The sequence below is a fragment of the Bipolaris sorokiniana genome (assembly GCF_000338995.1).
Source record: "Bipolaris sorokiniana ND90Pr unplaced genomic scaffold COCSAscaffold_6, whole genome shotgun sequence".
Lineage (NCBI taxonomy): Eukaryota > Fungi > Ascomycota > Dothideomycetes > Pleosporales > Pleosporaceae > Bipolaris > Bipolaris sorokiniana.
In genome coordinates this window covers 1,040,152-1,055,947 of record NW_006911900.1, presented here as the reverse complement: position 1 = coordinate 1,055,947, position 15,796 = coordinate 1,040,152, and the positions used below count along the sequence as shown (strand labels likewise).

The following is a 15,796-nucleotide window of genomic DNA, read 5'->3' as shown; positions in this document are numbered from 1 at the left end:
TTTAGCAATCATGAAAAGGCCCCAATTCTACTGCTTGCCCATCTCTGGCCTTATACCATTGATCGAAACTTCCAAGATACTTAAATACCCACCCTATAGAAGAACACTCTCAGTCTAGCCACTCGCCAAAATGACCGGGCGTCCAAATCTCCAAGACCTTTCTCAAGCATCCAATGAAGCATTGGAAAACCTGAAGAAGTTCAGGACAAAGAAGCCACTGCTCATCACCACGATGTCACCAAGCCCCGACAAGCAGCACTCACCTACAGGCCATATGCCATGTATGGCTTCCCAGCCATCAAAACCACATCCACGCCCTCCTCGAGTCTATCACGGACCGCTTGCTCGCATTACCCGCGATATGGTTTTTGATCGCATCTACCTCCTCCTCGCAGACAACCTGCCCACACGGTGGACTCAAAATCCTGAAGCTCTGGTTCATCTTACTAGTAAGGCACCATATTCTTCACTTACCTTATGATTCACCAACTAACAAGAACATGTAGAGAGCATGGCCAACGTTGTTATTAGCAGCGGTCAATATGGTGACTTTGGTCCATACGGCCTTTCTTCCCTTGCACAGATTTCTGTTTATATCGGGCACGAAGGCATATATCATTACATGTGTCTAGCAGTACATCCGAGTTATGGCGATGTTCGAATCATTTTCAGGGGCAATCTATGTGAGCGTGAAAGCCAAGATCCGATCATCCATCATGAAGCGATGGCGCTCTGCAGGATAGGTTTCGACAGGGCAGCTGACAGATTGTATGCGGATATTGTCTCGCGGATGCCTAAGAAACGTTCCGCTTAGTAGGCTACGCTTGAAGCGGTCGGGAAATTATTATAATGATGAGAAACGTAATGAATAAACAACAAGGCTACTGTATATTCCTTGCGCATAGTCAGGTCTGCGGTGATAATATAAAGACTTGGGGGACATGTCGTGAATGTAGCTGTATTTTCTGCTATCCTCGAGGTGAGATTGACCAATAACTCGAATGGGCAAACATTGTTGTACTGACAACAGCCCTATAGAAACACTGTTGCCATGTAATAGCACATTCACCTTCACTTCACAGGGACCTGCCGCCTGCAGCGAAGACGAATCCAATGCTACGGTAACGAGGCAACAGGACTCTATAATTGAGCCTTAGAAACTTGAGAACCCATTCTCACCCTCAGCGCTCAAATCTTGTTAACAATTTCCAACTCCCAAGCTCCAATTTACCTTTGGTACGTAAGTTTCGGACAAGAGTAATACTCTTACCAAACACACCATGGATCGCTCCACGAAGAAACGCATGACGAGGAGCTATGTGAAACTCGGGCTCGAAACGCCACCGCCATCCCCGACCGTAACAAAGGAGATCACGTTACGAAGTCACCTGCAGGAATTGCTCGACAAGCTGCCACAAGACCTGCCGGCATACTACCATGAAGAACTTCTCGGTAAGTAACACGGAATCACTTCTTTTATACATCTAATCCTTGTACCAGATGGAATTTGTTTCCTAATTCATAGCCCACTCTTCGCCTACGTTGTCAGCCCACGCCTCCGGCGAGAAGAACAGAAAGCCCAGTCGTCTGAAACCAACGCCGTGACAGCCCAGACAACAATTGTCAAGAACACTCATGGAGGTGTTGTTCGCGAGCCAGCGACTTATCTCGCACTGTCTAAGCTACGTATAGACATCAATCAGGAAAAGAACGACTGGGTTACCCGCCTCCTTTACAACAACGCCACACTCATCGAGGGGCGCGATTTATGCAATACAGAAAACTCTTTCGTCACAAGTTTCCATTTCTTCTGCGAGGAAGTAGCTTTCTTGAGCTCCGAGTTCAGGTCGAGGGAGCGTGTTGGAGCTGTCTTGCGTGGTGCTGCGGGCGAGCAGGAGTTACTGGAGATAGATCTCGAGAGTACGAAGGAAGCCGATGCGGAGAGAAAAAAGCGACGTCTTGTCAAGTTGAAGGCAAGAGTTAAGATTATGCGTGGTAGAGTAGTGCGCGCGAGGAATACGGGGAGGTAGAGAAATGGACAGGAGAGCCAGCAGATGGACAACTGGGCGATGTATCAGTTGGAGGTGTGAGGGTAATATTGGTTAAGTGTTTGCTGAGGTGAGGCAGTATCTGGTATGCATGTAGCAAGTTGTCTTATTACCACTACCCAAGTAATCAGGTGGTGTGCAATTATTGGGTGTGTTGTCGAAAGTGAATGGGAGACCGACGACAGCCTTCCTGCGGTACGAGAATATACAAGGTCTCTTCATTTACATATACATTTTTCCGCAGATGGATATGTTTTGAATATTGTAGAGGTGAATTACTATATCATAAGTGAATATGTTGTGGAAAATCAGTACATTCTGTCACATGTTCAAGAGAACAATGTTACTACATACTATCTTGACATTAATCACAAAGCGTGTTTTCATAAAGACACTGTACCTAAAGTCATACAATTGATCGATTTTCAAAGTAAAGTACAACTGACATGTAGATTATTGAGAACTGGTAAATTGTAAGTCAAAATGCACTGTAGGTGGCTGCATCTGTAAAAAAACGAAGTTGCGTAGGGAGCAGCGTGTGACGCCAAATTTTCGTGGCGAGGTTTGCTTGCCAGACCAACATTGACCTGCCTAGATACTACCACAATTTCAAACGTCACTCGAACACCTCTGCAAAACCTCAAAATCCATCATAATGGCATCGCAATCAGGCATGGTCAACCCGGCCGTCTTCCAGGACCTCCAGGCGCGCATAGACGAAGATTCTGCGGTTCGAGATGTGAGTGGCAGTTCGCCAGAGCTGCACGTGACATCGTACTCACAACGCGACAGGAGCTGCGTGATATCATCCAAGCGCTTGAGAAACACAGTGAGTATTCTCAATTAGAGTTTTGGACATTATTTAACTTCCTGCAGATCGCAATGTCTCGTTCGTGCTATCAAGAGCCCATTCCACGCCCGTCAGCGAGTGTACGTCGCAGCACCCAGGACTTACAATATGCTAGCTGATTAAGATACAGTGTCAGAGATATTGAAAGCTGCCCAAGAGCCCATTGACAATGTAATTGACACTGTTTCCAAGCTCTCACAAGCTGCGTCGAAGATGCCTTACTACAAGTTCAACAACATGTGGAGCCGCCAGATGCAAGGCGCAGTAAGTTCAGGGTCGACACAGCATTCAGCTCATACCACTGATGAATTCGTAGTGCGAGAGTATCCTCTTCTGGGGCTGGCTTGGCGGCTACAAGTATGAGGGCGGTGCGGTGCAATGCGGACGACTCTTAACCATAGAGGAGCTCGGCGAAATCTTCAAGAGTACGTTTAGAAAGAAAAAATACATAACATATACACTAATAACGTTCAAATAGTCCCAGTAAACCTCAAGGAGCGCGATGAGTTCCACCTCTCACTTGAGGAGTATCTGCATTCCCTCATGACCCTCGTCGAGGAGCTTGTACGTCGTCTGGCATACATTGTAAACGAACAAGAGTATATGGCTAACAACAACAGACACGACTTGCCCGTAATGCTGTCACTCTGGGCGATTACGAGCGTCCACTGCTCATCAACCAGTTCGTCAAGGACCTGCATGCTGGATTCCAGATCCTCAACCTCAAGAATGACAGCCTACGCCGCCGCAGCGATGGGCTCAAGTATCGCGTCAAGGATGTGGAGGACGTGGTGTATGATCTTTCATTGAGGAATTTGGTTCCGAAAAAGGGAGAGCAGCAGTAAGTATTGACATAGTCCAAGCAATGGCGCAAGGAAAGAATGTATGTAACGCCCTACGTAAAAGCTTCGGACATGGTCATCAGTAATAAGGTATTAACAGAGAATATGGCTATATTATGGGTTGAAAATCGTAAATATGTGGAAACGTCAATTCACATGTTTTGTAACTACCGTCTTGAACGAACCATGAAGGTGCTGAACAGGAGTTGGTTGTTTGTCCAATCAGCGAGCAGCACCACCAGCGTCATCTCGAAACTTTCCGTTCCGCGATCTCCTGCAACTACCCCGACCAACAAACAACCCAGTCGGCCAGGCGCCATCCACGCTCCTTGCAAAGCCCAGCACAAAACTGTTTCACCTCTAATTGACGTGTCTTCGATTCCCTCAACTCGCATATTCATTACCACCCATTTAATTCGCAAGCATGGCCAGCACAACTGTCATCAACGCAAACGCGACATCAAAGCACCAGGCCTCGACCGCCGCGCCAATTGAGCCACTGAAGAACGACACAGCGCGCATATACACGCACATCCATCCCATACTCGTTCTCTCCGTCTACGCGCTCAAATTTCCCGCTCTGGTCGCAGACCCCGTGCCCACGCTGCTGAGTACCCTCGCACCGCTCGCTGTGCTGCAAATAGCCTTTGTAGCCATATGCCTCCCACCGACCGGAGGCACGCCTTCGATGCGGAAACAGAAGCCGGGTGAGAAGAAAGGAAAGGCACCGACGAAGCTGGAACAAGGATTGAACTCGAAGATTGTGGTACGTGTCTTGTACTAGCATGGCAGCGTTGCTAGAAATGTCTTTCTTGGGGAAGATCTAACGTGTTGTCACAGCCGGCTTTCTTGTCTCTCCTCCTGTCCGCACTCGCTGCGACGCCGCTCCTCACGGCCATTCTTGTCCTCTTCGGTGCACCCGTGTCTACGCACCATGCACACACACTGCTCTGCGGTGCTCATGTGGCGCTCCTGAGCACCCTGCCTCTGATCTACGTACACGGTGTCGACGGCGATACATGGAGACAGATTATTGCGCTGCTCTTGCCGATAGATGAAGTCTATGGAGGGCTGATTGGCACGGTTCTTGGTGCTTGGATAGGTGCTGTGCCTATTCCCTTGGACTGGTGAGTTCCCCCTAGACTTACTTGTTCAACCAGAAATCGGGTCGAGATAAGAATTATGAAGCAGAAAGACTAATGATGTACAGGGACCGCGAGTGGCAGAAGTGGCCAGTTACCATCGTTACAGGCGCTTATATTGGATACGCAATTGGCAAGCTGTTGGGAGGCACACTGTTGAAGGGCAAGAAGATCATGTTTGACTAGAGGATCGTGGCTGAGATTGCTTTGCTCCCACTCTGTTTGAGGTCTCTTTGGGACGCTTGTTGTAAACTTGGGCTAGTCAGTTGTGGGCGGTAGAAAGCTTGTCACATAGATACCGATACATTAGGCATCTGGGCCTGGCAGGTATACGTTCGAGGTACCCACTATCGGAAACAGAGCCAGCAAATTTCTGTGCAAGATACTGTGCTGTGCAAGACCATTTACATGGGCGAAGGAACATATACCACACGATCAGTCCATCAACTATTCTAGTCTACAAATATCCAAGATGCTGTTAATATCCACAAAAGATAACTCAAATCATCGAACGATGTCATCAGAGCACAAGCCGCAATTCCTCTCCGGTCCACCTCGGAGCCCAGACCGACCCTGCAAGCCACCTATCTAGTACTATACCAATCTCCGGTACTTCCCAAACCGGTAATCCCGGCGCAAACCAAGCTCCAAACCACATGCAACCCACCTTAGCCTGAAAACAGTATACCTTTTTTACGTATTGGGCATTCTCATACTGTTGTTGGGCCGGAATATCTTTGGGATTGCGGGCCTTTTGTGTGAATAGCCGTAGAAGCTTTTGATGATTGTGCCGTAGATTGTCCAAATAGATGCGGCGAGGTGGGCGCGGGGTCGGGAGGTCGTGGGGGTGGGGGGAAGCGGGGAAGAAGGTTTATAAAGGTGTGGATGGCTCCTGGAAGGAGGGGGTTTTTAGAACGAATTGTATACAGCTTTTTCACTTTTTAATTTGAGGATTGAGAATTTATCGAGACGCTGGACCTGAGAAATTCTTAGTGTGGGATTGTGACGAGGTTTAGTGTACATACATGTAAGTTACATGTAGAAGGGCCGCTTTCCTGGGAGAATACCGGTACGATTGGCGGATAATATGGGATGAATTGCAATACTAATAAGACTACCTGTAGAAACTTGACAGAAGAAAGTCGACGTTATCGATCTCAGCTCACACGATTACATCCCCAATCATGTCGCGGAAACACTTTTTCCCCAATCCAGAGGGCGTCGTGCTGCATACGCTGCGCTCGCTCTGCGCACGAAACAAGCACATGGCGCTCGACGAGGCCAACCGCGTAGTCTACAACCTATCCCACAGACCTAATGAAGTCAGCATCGTGTCTGGAGGCGGCTCGGGTCACGAGCCGGCATGGTCGGGTTTCGTGGGCGACGGCATGTTGTCGGCTGCTGTGTGCGGAGATATCTTTGCGTCGCCGAGTACGAAGCAAGTTATGGCGGGTATGCGGAATGTACCGAGTACAGAGGGAACAATACTCTGTATCACAAATTACACGGGCGACATGCTGCATTTTGGGCTGGCGAGGGAAAAGGGCCAAGCGCTGGGGTACAAAGTTGATGTTGTTTGTATGGCTGAAGACGCGGCGCTGGGTCGTGCTCAGAGTGGGAAAGTAGGACGGAGAGGATTGGCGGGTAACTTGCTCGTTATCAAGCTGATTGGTGGTGCATCACTACAGGGCTGGGCGTTTGAGCGGTGTAGGAAGATGGGTGAGCTGGGGAATGAGCAGCTGGTTACGATTGGAACGAGTCTGGATCATTGCCATGTCCCTGGAAGAGAGGCGTTTGAGAGCGTGCAGGACAATGCCTGTGTTGTGGGTATGGGAATTCATAACGAGCCGGTAAGCGGAACAGGTTCACCTTTCTCTTTCTCGCAGAGAAGTCATACTGACCAGGATGCAGGGCTTGCGAACTATACACCCAATGCCTGGCCCAGAAGACGTTATCAAGGAGATGCTCAAGTATCTCCTGGACCCCTCAGATTCTGATCGCGCCTTCGTCAAATTCAACCCCAGCGACAACGTAGTAATGCTTGTCAACAACTTCGGCGGCCTGTCAAACCTGGAATTCGATGCCATGGTGAATCTCGCCCTCGTAGCATTAAAACGAGACTGGAGCATTGAGCCAACACGCATCTACGCTGGTGTACTCGAGACATCGCTCAACGCCCAAGGTTTCAGCATAACACTGGGCAATATGAGCGGCATGGCCAAATCCATGGGTGTCAAAGACGAAGAAATCATTGCTCTGCTCGACGCCCCGACCAACGCTCCAGCATGGCCGAAAAACGGCTTCAAGCCCGTCAATATCAACAAGGAGACAGAGGAACTACGTAACAAGGCCAATGCAGCGCTGTCTGAAAAGTCAACACTTCACAAAGGCCCTGCAACCCCAGCTTCTCTCATTCCCGCGCTGCGAACAGCATGTAAAGCCGCCTTAGCAGCCGAGCCCAAGATCACCCAGTACGATCTCCAAATGGGTGACGGCGACTGTGGCGAAGCCGTAGCAGGCGTATGCAAGAGCATCCTCGCCAACATCGACGCCGTCGAGCAAAACCCGCCGCCCATTCTGGCGCTCCTAGAAAGCATCGGCGAAAACGTCGAAGACGTAGGCGGCTCCCTCGGCGCCATCCTCTCCATCCTCGTAACTGCATTCACCAACGCCCTCGCCACAGCTACACTTTCACAAAATGCTACCCTCGACATATCCACATTTGCTTCTTCCGCGCTATCCGCGCTTGAGAATCTAAAGAACTACACTAGTGCGAGAGAAGGCGACAGAACGGTCATGGATGTCCTCATCCCGTTCATTAATACGTTGGCTGAGACCAAGGACTTTGCCAAGAGTGTGCAGGTTGCCGAGGACAAGGCAGATGGGACCAAGGATATGAAGGCAAAGTTTGGGCGCGCTACGTATATTGCCGAGGATGGGAGTGATAGGTCGAAGATTCCCGATCCGGGGGCGTATGCGGCGGGTGTGTGGTTGAGGGGGTTTGAGAAGGGGTTTCAGGCGTGAGTTGGGTGATGATGATGGTGAGAGAAGAGACTCAGGGAAATCTAGGGCTATGGAGGCCTAGAATACCAACAGCTAATTCCTAGCGCAATTTCCAGCGTAACCTTAACATACACGGGCTAGAAAATAAGTAATTCCCGTTGAGAATTATTCGTCCTATATATTCGATTCGTAGATCCTGGTAGCTTACTAAGAGGTTTATCGGGCCGCCTGCTTTAGCGATTACCACTCAAAGCATGCGATCTGAGCTCCAGACTGCAACAGCTGTCCTATCTTGTGCCGTCCCGTACTGTGCCGTACGCCCATCTTACATCGTACTATTAGTCTCGTACTGTGCTGTACACGCATCTAACAAAGTACTAGTTTAAATTTCAAAAACGCCACTTAGTTCTTCACTACACCCAGCGAAACCAAAGAGGGTAACACCCGATGTTTTCTAGCTCTTTGAGCTGCATCTTGCTAATCACTCTCTGCTGCCCTAAAGCACGAGAGCCCTTTCTGATAAGTCTATAGTAACAGATCCTGTATTCTCGTTAGTGTATTCTTTCCTGTGAGCCATACGGTGGCGAGTATAACTATGTAAGCTTAGAGGTGTTTCACAATTTAGAATATGGCGCATAATTATTGCTTACAGGCTAGAAGAATAAGTACTCTTGATGGGATTTTCTGTAACGAAAGGGTGAATCGAGACCTTGAGAAGATAATACACAGACCAAACATTGTCACCGCGGCCTTCCATCTTTCTGTAATGTCATTACTCTTACCGGGGAGTATTTTCTATATAAACTCGGAAATGATCATCTAGTTGTATTAGATTCATCACCTATCAATCTTCTATTTACTAAGAATTTTTCCAAGATGCTACACTCACGATACCTTCTTTTTGTATTTGGAACTATTCTTCAGCATGCCTATGTTGTAGAGTCTGAGAGGGTCTGTAATAGACCGTATACCAAAATCAGTCAGCTATGCAATTTATCCCAAGGACAAACTTTTGGCTGCAGTTCGGCAGGAATACCGCCCGTCTGTAACCCTGGACAGAAGGCCGCGGACATCACAAATGGGGAAACTTCAGAAGTTGGGAAATGTCCATGCTGGGTTACGGTATTATATTCTATTTCAGTTTTTAAGTACCTAGACTAACAGTTGGTTTAGTATCAATGCTGCCCACCGGGAAAGCCAGAGTGGGGTAGGGTAGGGTTGGATAGGGTAGGTGGGAGGTGTTTCGCAGATATGCACAGAATATATCAGTTAGAGTGAATTGAGACGAATTCTTGAGGAGGTACTCAGGGTGATAGAACTACACTATATCAAATGCTTTCCTGCTATGAGATATATCCTCTACACACGTGACTGACTCCCTTGGCCCGAAGGGTACCCGATGAATCCCCGAAGGTTAGCTTTCCTAGGCCTCAGTTCAGAGTATCGTGACAGACATCACTCTTTGCTGATTTCCAGTGCTCTTGTTCAAGAATTCGGAAGAAATAAACAAGAAAGAAAAAAGCCCATTAACGCCAAACAAGACTTTCTACCTATCATCATGAATACAACGGCAGTATGTTCATTTTACATCCACATGGCCAAGCATGTATTCAATCTACCCACTATGCATCTTCCGCTCTAACAACAAGCGAGCCAACATCACCCCTGCACATCCTCACATCCTTGGACCTGCATCTCCCCAACATCAACGCATCATCTTCTCTCTCTCATCCGCGGAGTCCTCCCTACCTCCCACCATACGTAGCGCACGACCCTCGCTTAACATCCCGCATACATCAAGTCTTGACATCACCCCTCCAACCACCATCTCAAACTCACGCGTCCATCGAACAGCGATGGTGCAGAACGTGATGTCAGGCACCAGTTCTTGGTGCATGTACCCCAGATGACGCTAATGCAATAACCAACGCCCCGGGCGGTCGTTTACCGGCTATTTTCTTACCATTCGTAACGTTGGCCATGTGGAGTGGCTTGCTGATCTTCTGGTCAGTTGTCGTTGTATGATGATGCCGAGAGGGAAGGAGGAGAAGACGGCACGATTGATCCGTAGTAGCACGCTGCACGTAGAGACAAGCCTTGATGGTGAGATCGGCGCGGTTGGCGATGCGACTGAGCCACGCTGTAATTGTAACGACTGTTTGAGCCGGGATTGTCTCAAGGAGGTGTGTAGGAGAAGTGGCTTTTATTAGAGGACAGCGAGGAATTAGGATGAGAGCGTGTTGATGTCACTGGGGAACTACAAGCTACTGAGATGCATTACGACATATCGCTCGTAAGCGAGGAAATACTTATAATCTTCAAACACTCTATGAACTGTCCGACAACGATCTCCTCACTCCCCATTCCCTCAAATCTCAACACCCTCACTGCTCAAAATGCTCTCCCAACTCCTCCCCCTCCTATCCCTCCTCCCGCTAGCCATCGCCCAATCCCAAGTCCAAGAACTCGCACCACCCCCCGTCCTACTCTCCACTGCAAAATCCGGCGTCATCCCCGCCCTCCCCACCGCAACCCCCTTCACAGGCGTCGACACCCTCCAAGGCGCCATCATCTCCCCCTTACCCCCCGCACCAGGCTACCTCCCCAACGCCACCGGCGGTCTCGAGGGCACCGCAACCGCATCCCCAGATCAGCCCTCATCTACCTACCGCGCTGTGCTCCCAGATGTACAATACAATCCCTACGTCAACACCAACGTTACGGGCACCATCGATGCAGCCGGCGACCCTCAAGGCGTCCGCTTCACAGTCAACATAACCAATCTACCAGATCAAGCGCAATTCGGTCCCTTCGCATGGCACATCCACGCTCTCCCCGTCCCAGACGACGGAAACTGCACTGCCACACTAGGCCATTTGGACCCTACCAACCGCGGGGAATTATACATGTGCGATGCTTCTGCGCCAGAAACGTGTCAAGTAGGTGATTTAGCAGGCAAGCACGGTGGGAAAATAACTTCAGAGGGAAGTTTCGAGACGCAGTTTGTGGATCCGTATTTGAGTGTTGAGCAAGGGTCAGAGGGATATTTTGGGGGGCTGGCGTTTGTGCTGCATACTGGGAATACGACGAGGATTACTTGTGCGAATTTCGAGGTGGTGCAGGGGGAGAATGCGACGAATTCGACGGGGGGCGTGGCGTCGCCGACGCAGAGTGGGATGCCGGAGTTTACGGGGGCGGCAAGGAAGGTAACGAGTGGAACGGTGGCGCTGGCTGTTGGGGTGTTTGTGGCGGTGATGGCTTGATGGGTTGAAGAATGCGGTGGTTGATGGTATATACATAGTAATTGGATATGAATCATGGGGTATGAAATTGCGTTCAAGTTCAGACTGCTTCTTCCACTTCTTTACTACGCTCGCCCCACGCTTGATGCAGAGAACTCGTACATTCCTTTTGACAACTCGGCCGAGTGCAAACCCAAAATCTCGGGCCGGCACTAAGTGGTTTCTCGCAAAGCGGTCTCATACATTTGTCCCACTTATACCCATGAACTGAGTGGCCCTTCCTCAACATTACTTTTGCAGCCGCGGTCCTCTTTGACTTGATCTCTTTAACTGACAGTTGGATGCAAGTGTTGCAAACAAATACAGGTACTTCCCTGAGATTCTGTATGGGCCCTCGGTATGTGCTAGGATTGAGGAAACGCTGGTACATAATGGATAGCCAAGGAGGATCAGGAACGCATTTGCACTGTATACCCTTACGTCTTGTACTGGTAAGGTTTTCTTTAACCGCAACATGTTGATAGTAGCAGGACTTGCAGTATGGGATGCAGTTTTCCAAGTGGTGTAGTGGGACCGATTGTATAAACGAGGTGGACTTGTAACAATCCGAGCATATCTGGATCCAACACACTGAACAAGGAGTTTTCGCGCCACCACCACGGCAAGTATATTGTTTGAAAAGGTTGAGGCGGCGGTGAAGATCATCGTAGGGGAGGACCGAGTTACGGACAGATTTGGAGACGGAAGACAGGCTCAAGACATCGGCGTAGTGTAGGTGTTGAGTGACCATCATGAGCATGTCGTAGATGCCGAGGAACTGTGCCAATTGCGTGGGCTCTCCGTCGGTGCCTTGATACCTCCTTATAGTATCCTTGTTGAAAAGCTGTGTCTTCAGTCCTTTGAGCGCAATCTCCGTCTTCTGCTCCGCCCCAAGTGTCGTTTTCACGGCATACCGTCGCGCTGTTCGAACTGGTACTTTTACCTTTTTAGGTAAACATATGCGGAAAACAAAGACCGGGATAGTATGTAGAATAAAGGGAACAAGCATCACGGCTCCCATGGGTAGATAAATGATACATCCCCAGAGGAACATAGTGCATGCCTTGATTGTGTGCAAGACCTTGACGAATTGTTGTTTAGCAATTGGTATGCAGCCAACAAAAGTGACAATGCCAAAAAATGCCATCAATGCGTGGAAGAAGCTAGGGCTGTTAGTAGTCAATGATAAGTTGGGGGGGGGGGGTATGGACAGCTCACACTATAGAGATGCCGTATTGCCGTTCCTCTACAAAGTTCTTGCACATTTTGGTAGGGGTTGTGACAGTCGCATTCAGCCTCGCCGCAGCAGCGAAGAAGCTTTCATTAGTCCCTAGAGGTCGCTGATCGTAAAAAGTGGACATGTCACTACATGCCCTTTTCTCCGTGGGCACGTATCCGCTTTGATATTCCGCAACACGGGCTATGTAGACGGTAATTAGGATATCCCCAACGATGATTGGGAGATGGAATGGCGGTAGCAGCCATATATATGGTATCCAGATTGTAAGGTTCCAGAAAAATCCAAAGACACCCCACCGGTTTGCAAGCCTTTCGCCGGTCACGATAGTTGGATCGTAGGTGCCATTGTGAAGCAGGAGGTTATCATTGATTACGTCGTTGTGGAGTGTCGCATAGTTCTGGTAATAGATGGTCGGTGCCAGCATAATGAAGCGGAGAAAGATGTTTATGCCGTGTAAGAAGATGAAGAATCCGTAAAATTTGAGATCTATCTGCGTCCGGGAGACACTGATGAATACCATATTGGGCCTAGCAGGTCGCTGAAGCGATCTGACTTTGTGCGATGGAATTTACAAAACAAGGATCTGTCCAGTTGTAGAACAGGTGAAGTTTGATGGATCATGAAAAGTCAAGTCTTTATGAGATACAAGAACAGGAGCACACGAGATACGAGGTTGCGGAGACTTGAGGGGGTGCTGGATGCCTGGTGCGCAGCCGCGCAGCACAAGGCTGAACCGATTGTCTGGTGATAATGTTTACCGAAAGCATTATCCGGCCCGTTTATGCCTGAGCGTGGGGGGGATGCAAAGAAGTATCAGGTATGGTGTTGCAGCCTTGTAGCCCCGCAGTAGAAAAAGAAGGCAACTTGAAGGGCGCGGTCAGCCAATGTGGGCTAGTTCAAAGTTACCGGTGAACAGGACAGAGCGCAGTCCAGTTAGCCACGACAGTGTGCATCTGCATCTGCATCTGTCGTACTCGGCTTGGTGGCAACCGAAATGGCCAAAGGCCTGGAGCTGGACATGACGTCGATCAGAACGGGCGTGAGTCAGGGGGAGAAGCGAAGCATGTTATGCGCACTGTCGCGTTGCCCATTGCGATTGGCGCAGGGCTCATGGTGGCCGAACCTGTGGGCACAGCAAATGAGAAATGACATGTCGCAGCAAGGTAGGGATGTCGAGCAAGATGAGGGCGGGCGTAGTATGGCGTCGTGGTGGACAGGGCGGGCGAGGCGAGTGAGTGCACAGCTCGAACCGCCGCGAGCGGGTCGGTGTCGCCTGGGCAACGGCGGGTGTTTATCGATGCTACAAGGTGCCAATACACCCCTGCACCTAGCTCTATCAAGTACACCTGCGATTCCCTAATCTCGGCCCACACGAGGCTCACCAGAAGGGCTTCTCCGCAAAAAGGAACCTCTAGCTGCATCTTAGCCCCCTCTCGAAACACACACCCTTCCGGCTCCTGCATTGCACAGCTTCGACGTTTCGCCTCAACACCCTCGCCGCCGCCTCATCGTCTCAGCATACAAGTCGAGCTGATAGCTGCCACTAACCCCGCCACAAGGATCTTCGTAACCTTATCCGCCATGGAGGCTCTCTTGTCGCTCGCCTTTGACAATATTGCGTCCAAGGATACGCAGAAAATTCGCAAGGGACTACGGCAGATTGAGGGCATGCTGGCGCAGATTTGTCTCTCTGGCGCAAAGTCGAAACCCAGCACACCAGGCCACCACCGGAATGCCTCAGCAATCACTTTGAGTGAGCAACAGCAACAGCAACAAGCCACGGCAAAGAAGTTGGGACAGCTATCAGACGATCTCGCCTTCCGAGAGTTTTTTCGCCTACAAGAGGGGTTCGAATGGAATGGTGGGTCGAGTCAGCAGATCAACAACGGGCAAGATGCTAATAGTGTAAAGTTGTGACCAGGGTAGCCGACTGTCTGGATCGATTGCTTGGTATGGGTAGTAGCAAAGGTAGGAGAAGCACGCAGAGGTGATAACGATTAACAGCTAACCATGATTACAGATGGCCAGAACGACATCCTCATCCTCTCGTCGCTTTCCAACATACAAGGTCTCCTCCTTCTACACCCCCCGTCACGCATCATCTTCGGGCGCGAGGTATACATGAACCTTCTCCTCGACCTACTCGACCCCTACAACTGCCCGGCGATCCAGTCACAAGCCCTCCTCGTCCTCGTCTCCGCCCTGCTCGCCACACCCCAAAACACGCGGATATTTGAGCACATGGACGGCCTGCTCACAGTGACGAGTCTGTTCAAGGACGAGGAGACAACACAGGGCGTCAAGGTCAAGCTGCTTGAGTTCTTGTACTTTTACCTCATGCCCGAAATGCCTGTCTCGGGCCCTCAGCGGGGTCGCGACAAGGTCAGGTCGGCCATGGACCGGCGGGGGAGCACCGACGACGGCAGCAATGGAGTCAGAAAGCACACACGGTCGCAGGCTGAGAAGCAGCATATGCTAGGCAAGTACCTCAACAATGTGGATGCTCTGGTCGAGGATCTGCAGGAGAGTGCGCCATTTACAAACGTCGCCTGCTAAGAGCGATGCAAGGCACATTTTTCATCTGTCTTTTTTTCCTTTCCTTTATCTATGCTTACTTTGCTTGACCACGTATTGGTCTCATTCAGCGCGGCGTCACGGAATGCTTGGTGTCATTCGCATCCATACCTGTCGCAAACACCATAGCTATTATTGCTACTTTTTCCTTTGTTACAATGCATTGCTGCTTTTTTGGGAGAGCGAAAGACTGATAGCTTCATTGCATATTCCAGCGGATACCTTTTTTCTTTGTAGACTACGTCTCTTGTTGGGTTTGGTGGGTTTGTTGACGTCTCAGATTAAAGCGAGACGTTGAGCGTGTGGGCCTATTAGAATGACGGTGGGGGCATTCCCTTCTTGACCCAATGCTGTCATTGAATAATACTCTGTGCATATATGTGCGACTTGTGCAGTGTGAATTGCGTGACATGTGTAGGCAAATTTCATCCCTTGGCCATTTCTGGTCTAGGAAAGCTGGTTTTCAACCGCCTGGGTCGGCTTCGGCGCGCATATCCTATCAGCAATGGCTTGTTGAGGCGTGGTTGACATGGCGCTGATGTTGCAGTCTTACTGCATGGCCTACTCGAGACGTGATATGTAGTATGTAAGCAAGGCAGATCGTGGATACGTGCACCTGGATGATTGGGTGCTGAGTGGATGCCTGTCAACGGAGGCCCAGCGGACGAGGCTACACCAAGTCACGTGCGAGCAGTCTCTTGTCTCGTCTCGTCTTTCTAAGCAGATCACGTTGGTCCCACGTGCAGCGGACCAAACTAGCCTAGCGCTCGGTGATCGACGGAAGCTAAACCTTTGCCGCCGTGGTCGCGTGCCCAG

At 49.9% G+C, this 15,796-nt stretch overlaps 6 protein-coding genes across 6 annotated transcripts; all 6 read left to right on the top strand.

The window, feature by feature from the left end:
* Nucleotides 1-232: 232 nt before the first annotated feature.
* Nucleotides 233-814, top strand: COCSADRAFT_88403 (uncharacterized protein; the record flags this gene model as incomplete). Its single annotated transcript, XM_007701321.1, has 2 exons — nt 233-449; nt 507-814. The coding sequence occupies 2 exons, from the start codon at nt 233-235 to the stop codon at nt 812-814; spliced, it is 525 nt and encodes a 174-aa protein (XP_007699511.1).
* Nucleotides 815-1,400: 586 nt separating this feature from the next.
* On the top strand, nt 1,401-1,943 carry COCSADRAFT_65103 (uncharacterized protein; the record flags this gene model as incomplete). The annotated part of the gene is made up of 2 exons (XM_007701320.1): nt 1,401-1,452; nt 1,501-1,943. Coding segments are annotated over 2 exons (495 nt in total), but the record flags the coding sequence as incomplete, so codon positions are not given.
* Nucleotides 1,944-2,638: 695 nt separating this feature from the next.
* COCSADRAFT_116241 (uncharacterized protein) lies at nt 2,639-3,957 on the top strand. The gene is made up of 7 exons (XM_007701319.1): nt 2,639-2,787; nt 2,841-2,877; nt 2,925-2,978; nt 3,029-3,162; nt 3,215-3,323; nt 3,377-3,462; nt 3,519-3,957. The coding sequence occupies exons 1-7, from the start codon at nt 2,704-2,706 to the stop codon at nt 3,741-3,743; spliced, it is 729 nt and encodes a 242-aa protein (XP_007699509.1). The 5' UTR covers nt 2,639-2,703; the 3' UTR covers nt 3,744-3,957.
* A 33-nt stretch (nt 3,958-3,990) lies between these two features.
* On the top strand, nt 3,991-5,371 carry COCSADRAFT_116238 (uncharacterized protein). Its single transcript, XM_007701318.1, has 3 exons — nt 3,991-4,506; nt 4,581-4,867; nt 4,951-5,371. Exons 1-3 carry the CDS (start codon nt 4,165-4,167, stop codon nt 5,066-5,068), a joined length of 747 nt encoding a protein of 248 aa, XP_007699508.1. The 5' UTR covers nt 3,991-4,164; the 3' UTR covers nt 5,069-5,371.
* Nucleotides 5,372-5,847: 476 nt separating this feature from the next.
* COCSADRAFT_141387 (uncharacterized protein) lies at nt 5,848-8,165 on the top strand. Its single transcript, XM_007701317.1, has 3 exons — nt 5,848-5,951; nt 6,007-6,732; nt 6,794-8,165. The coding sequence occupies exons 2-3, from the start codon at nt 6,067-6,069 to the stop codon at nt 7,904-7,906; spliced, it is 1,779 nt and encodes a 592-aa protein (XP_007699507.1). The 5' UTR covers nt 5,848-5,951; nt 6,007-6,066; the 3' UTR covers nt 7,907-8,165.
* Nucleotides 8,166-10,281: 2,116 nt separating this feature from the next.
* COCSADRAFT_141382 (uncharacterized protein) lies at nt 10,282-15,354 on the top strand (the record flags this gene model as incomplete). Its single annotated transcript, XM_007701316.1, has 4 exons — nt 10,282-11,118; nt 13,937-14,267; nt 14,318-14,374; nt 14,427-15,354. The coding sequence occupies 4 exons, from the start codon at nt 10,282-10,284 to the stop codon at nt 14,960-14,962; spliced, it is 1,761 nt and encodes a 586-aa protein (XP_007699506.1). The 3' UTR covers nt 14,963-15,354.
* Nucleotides 15,355-15,796: the final 442 nt, after the last annotated feature.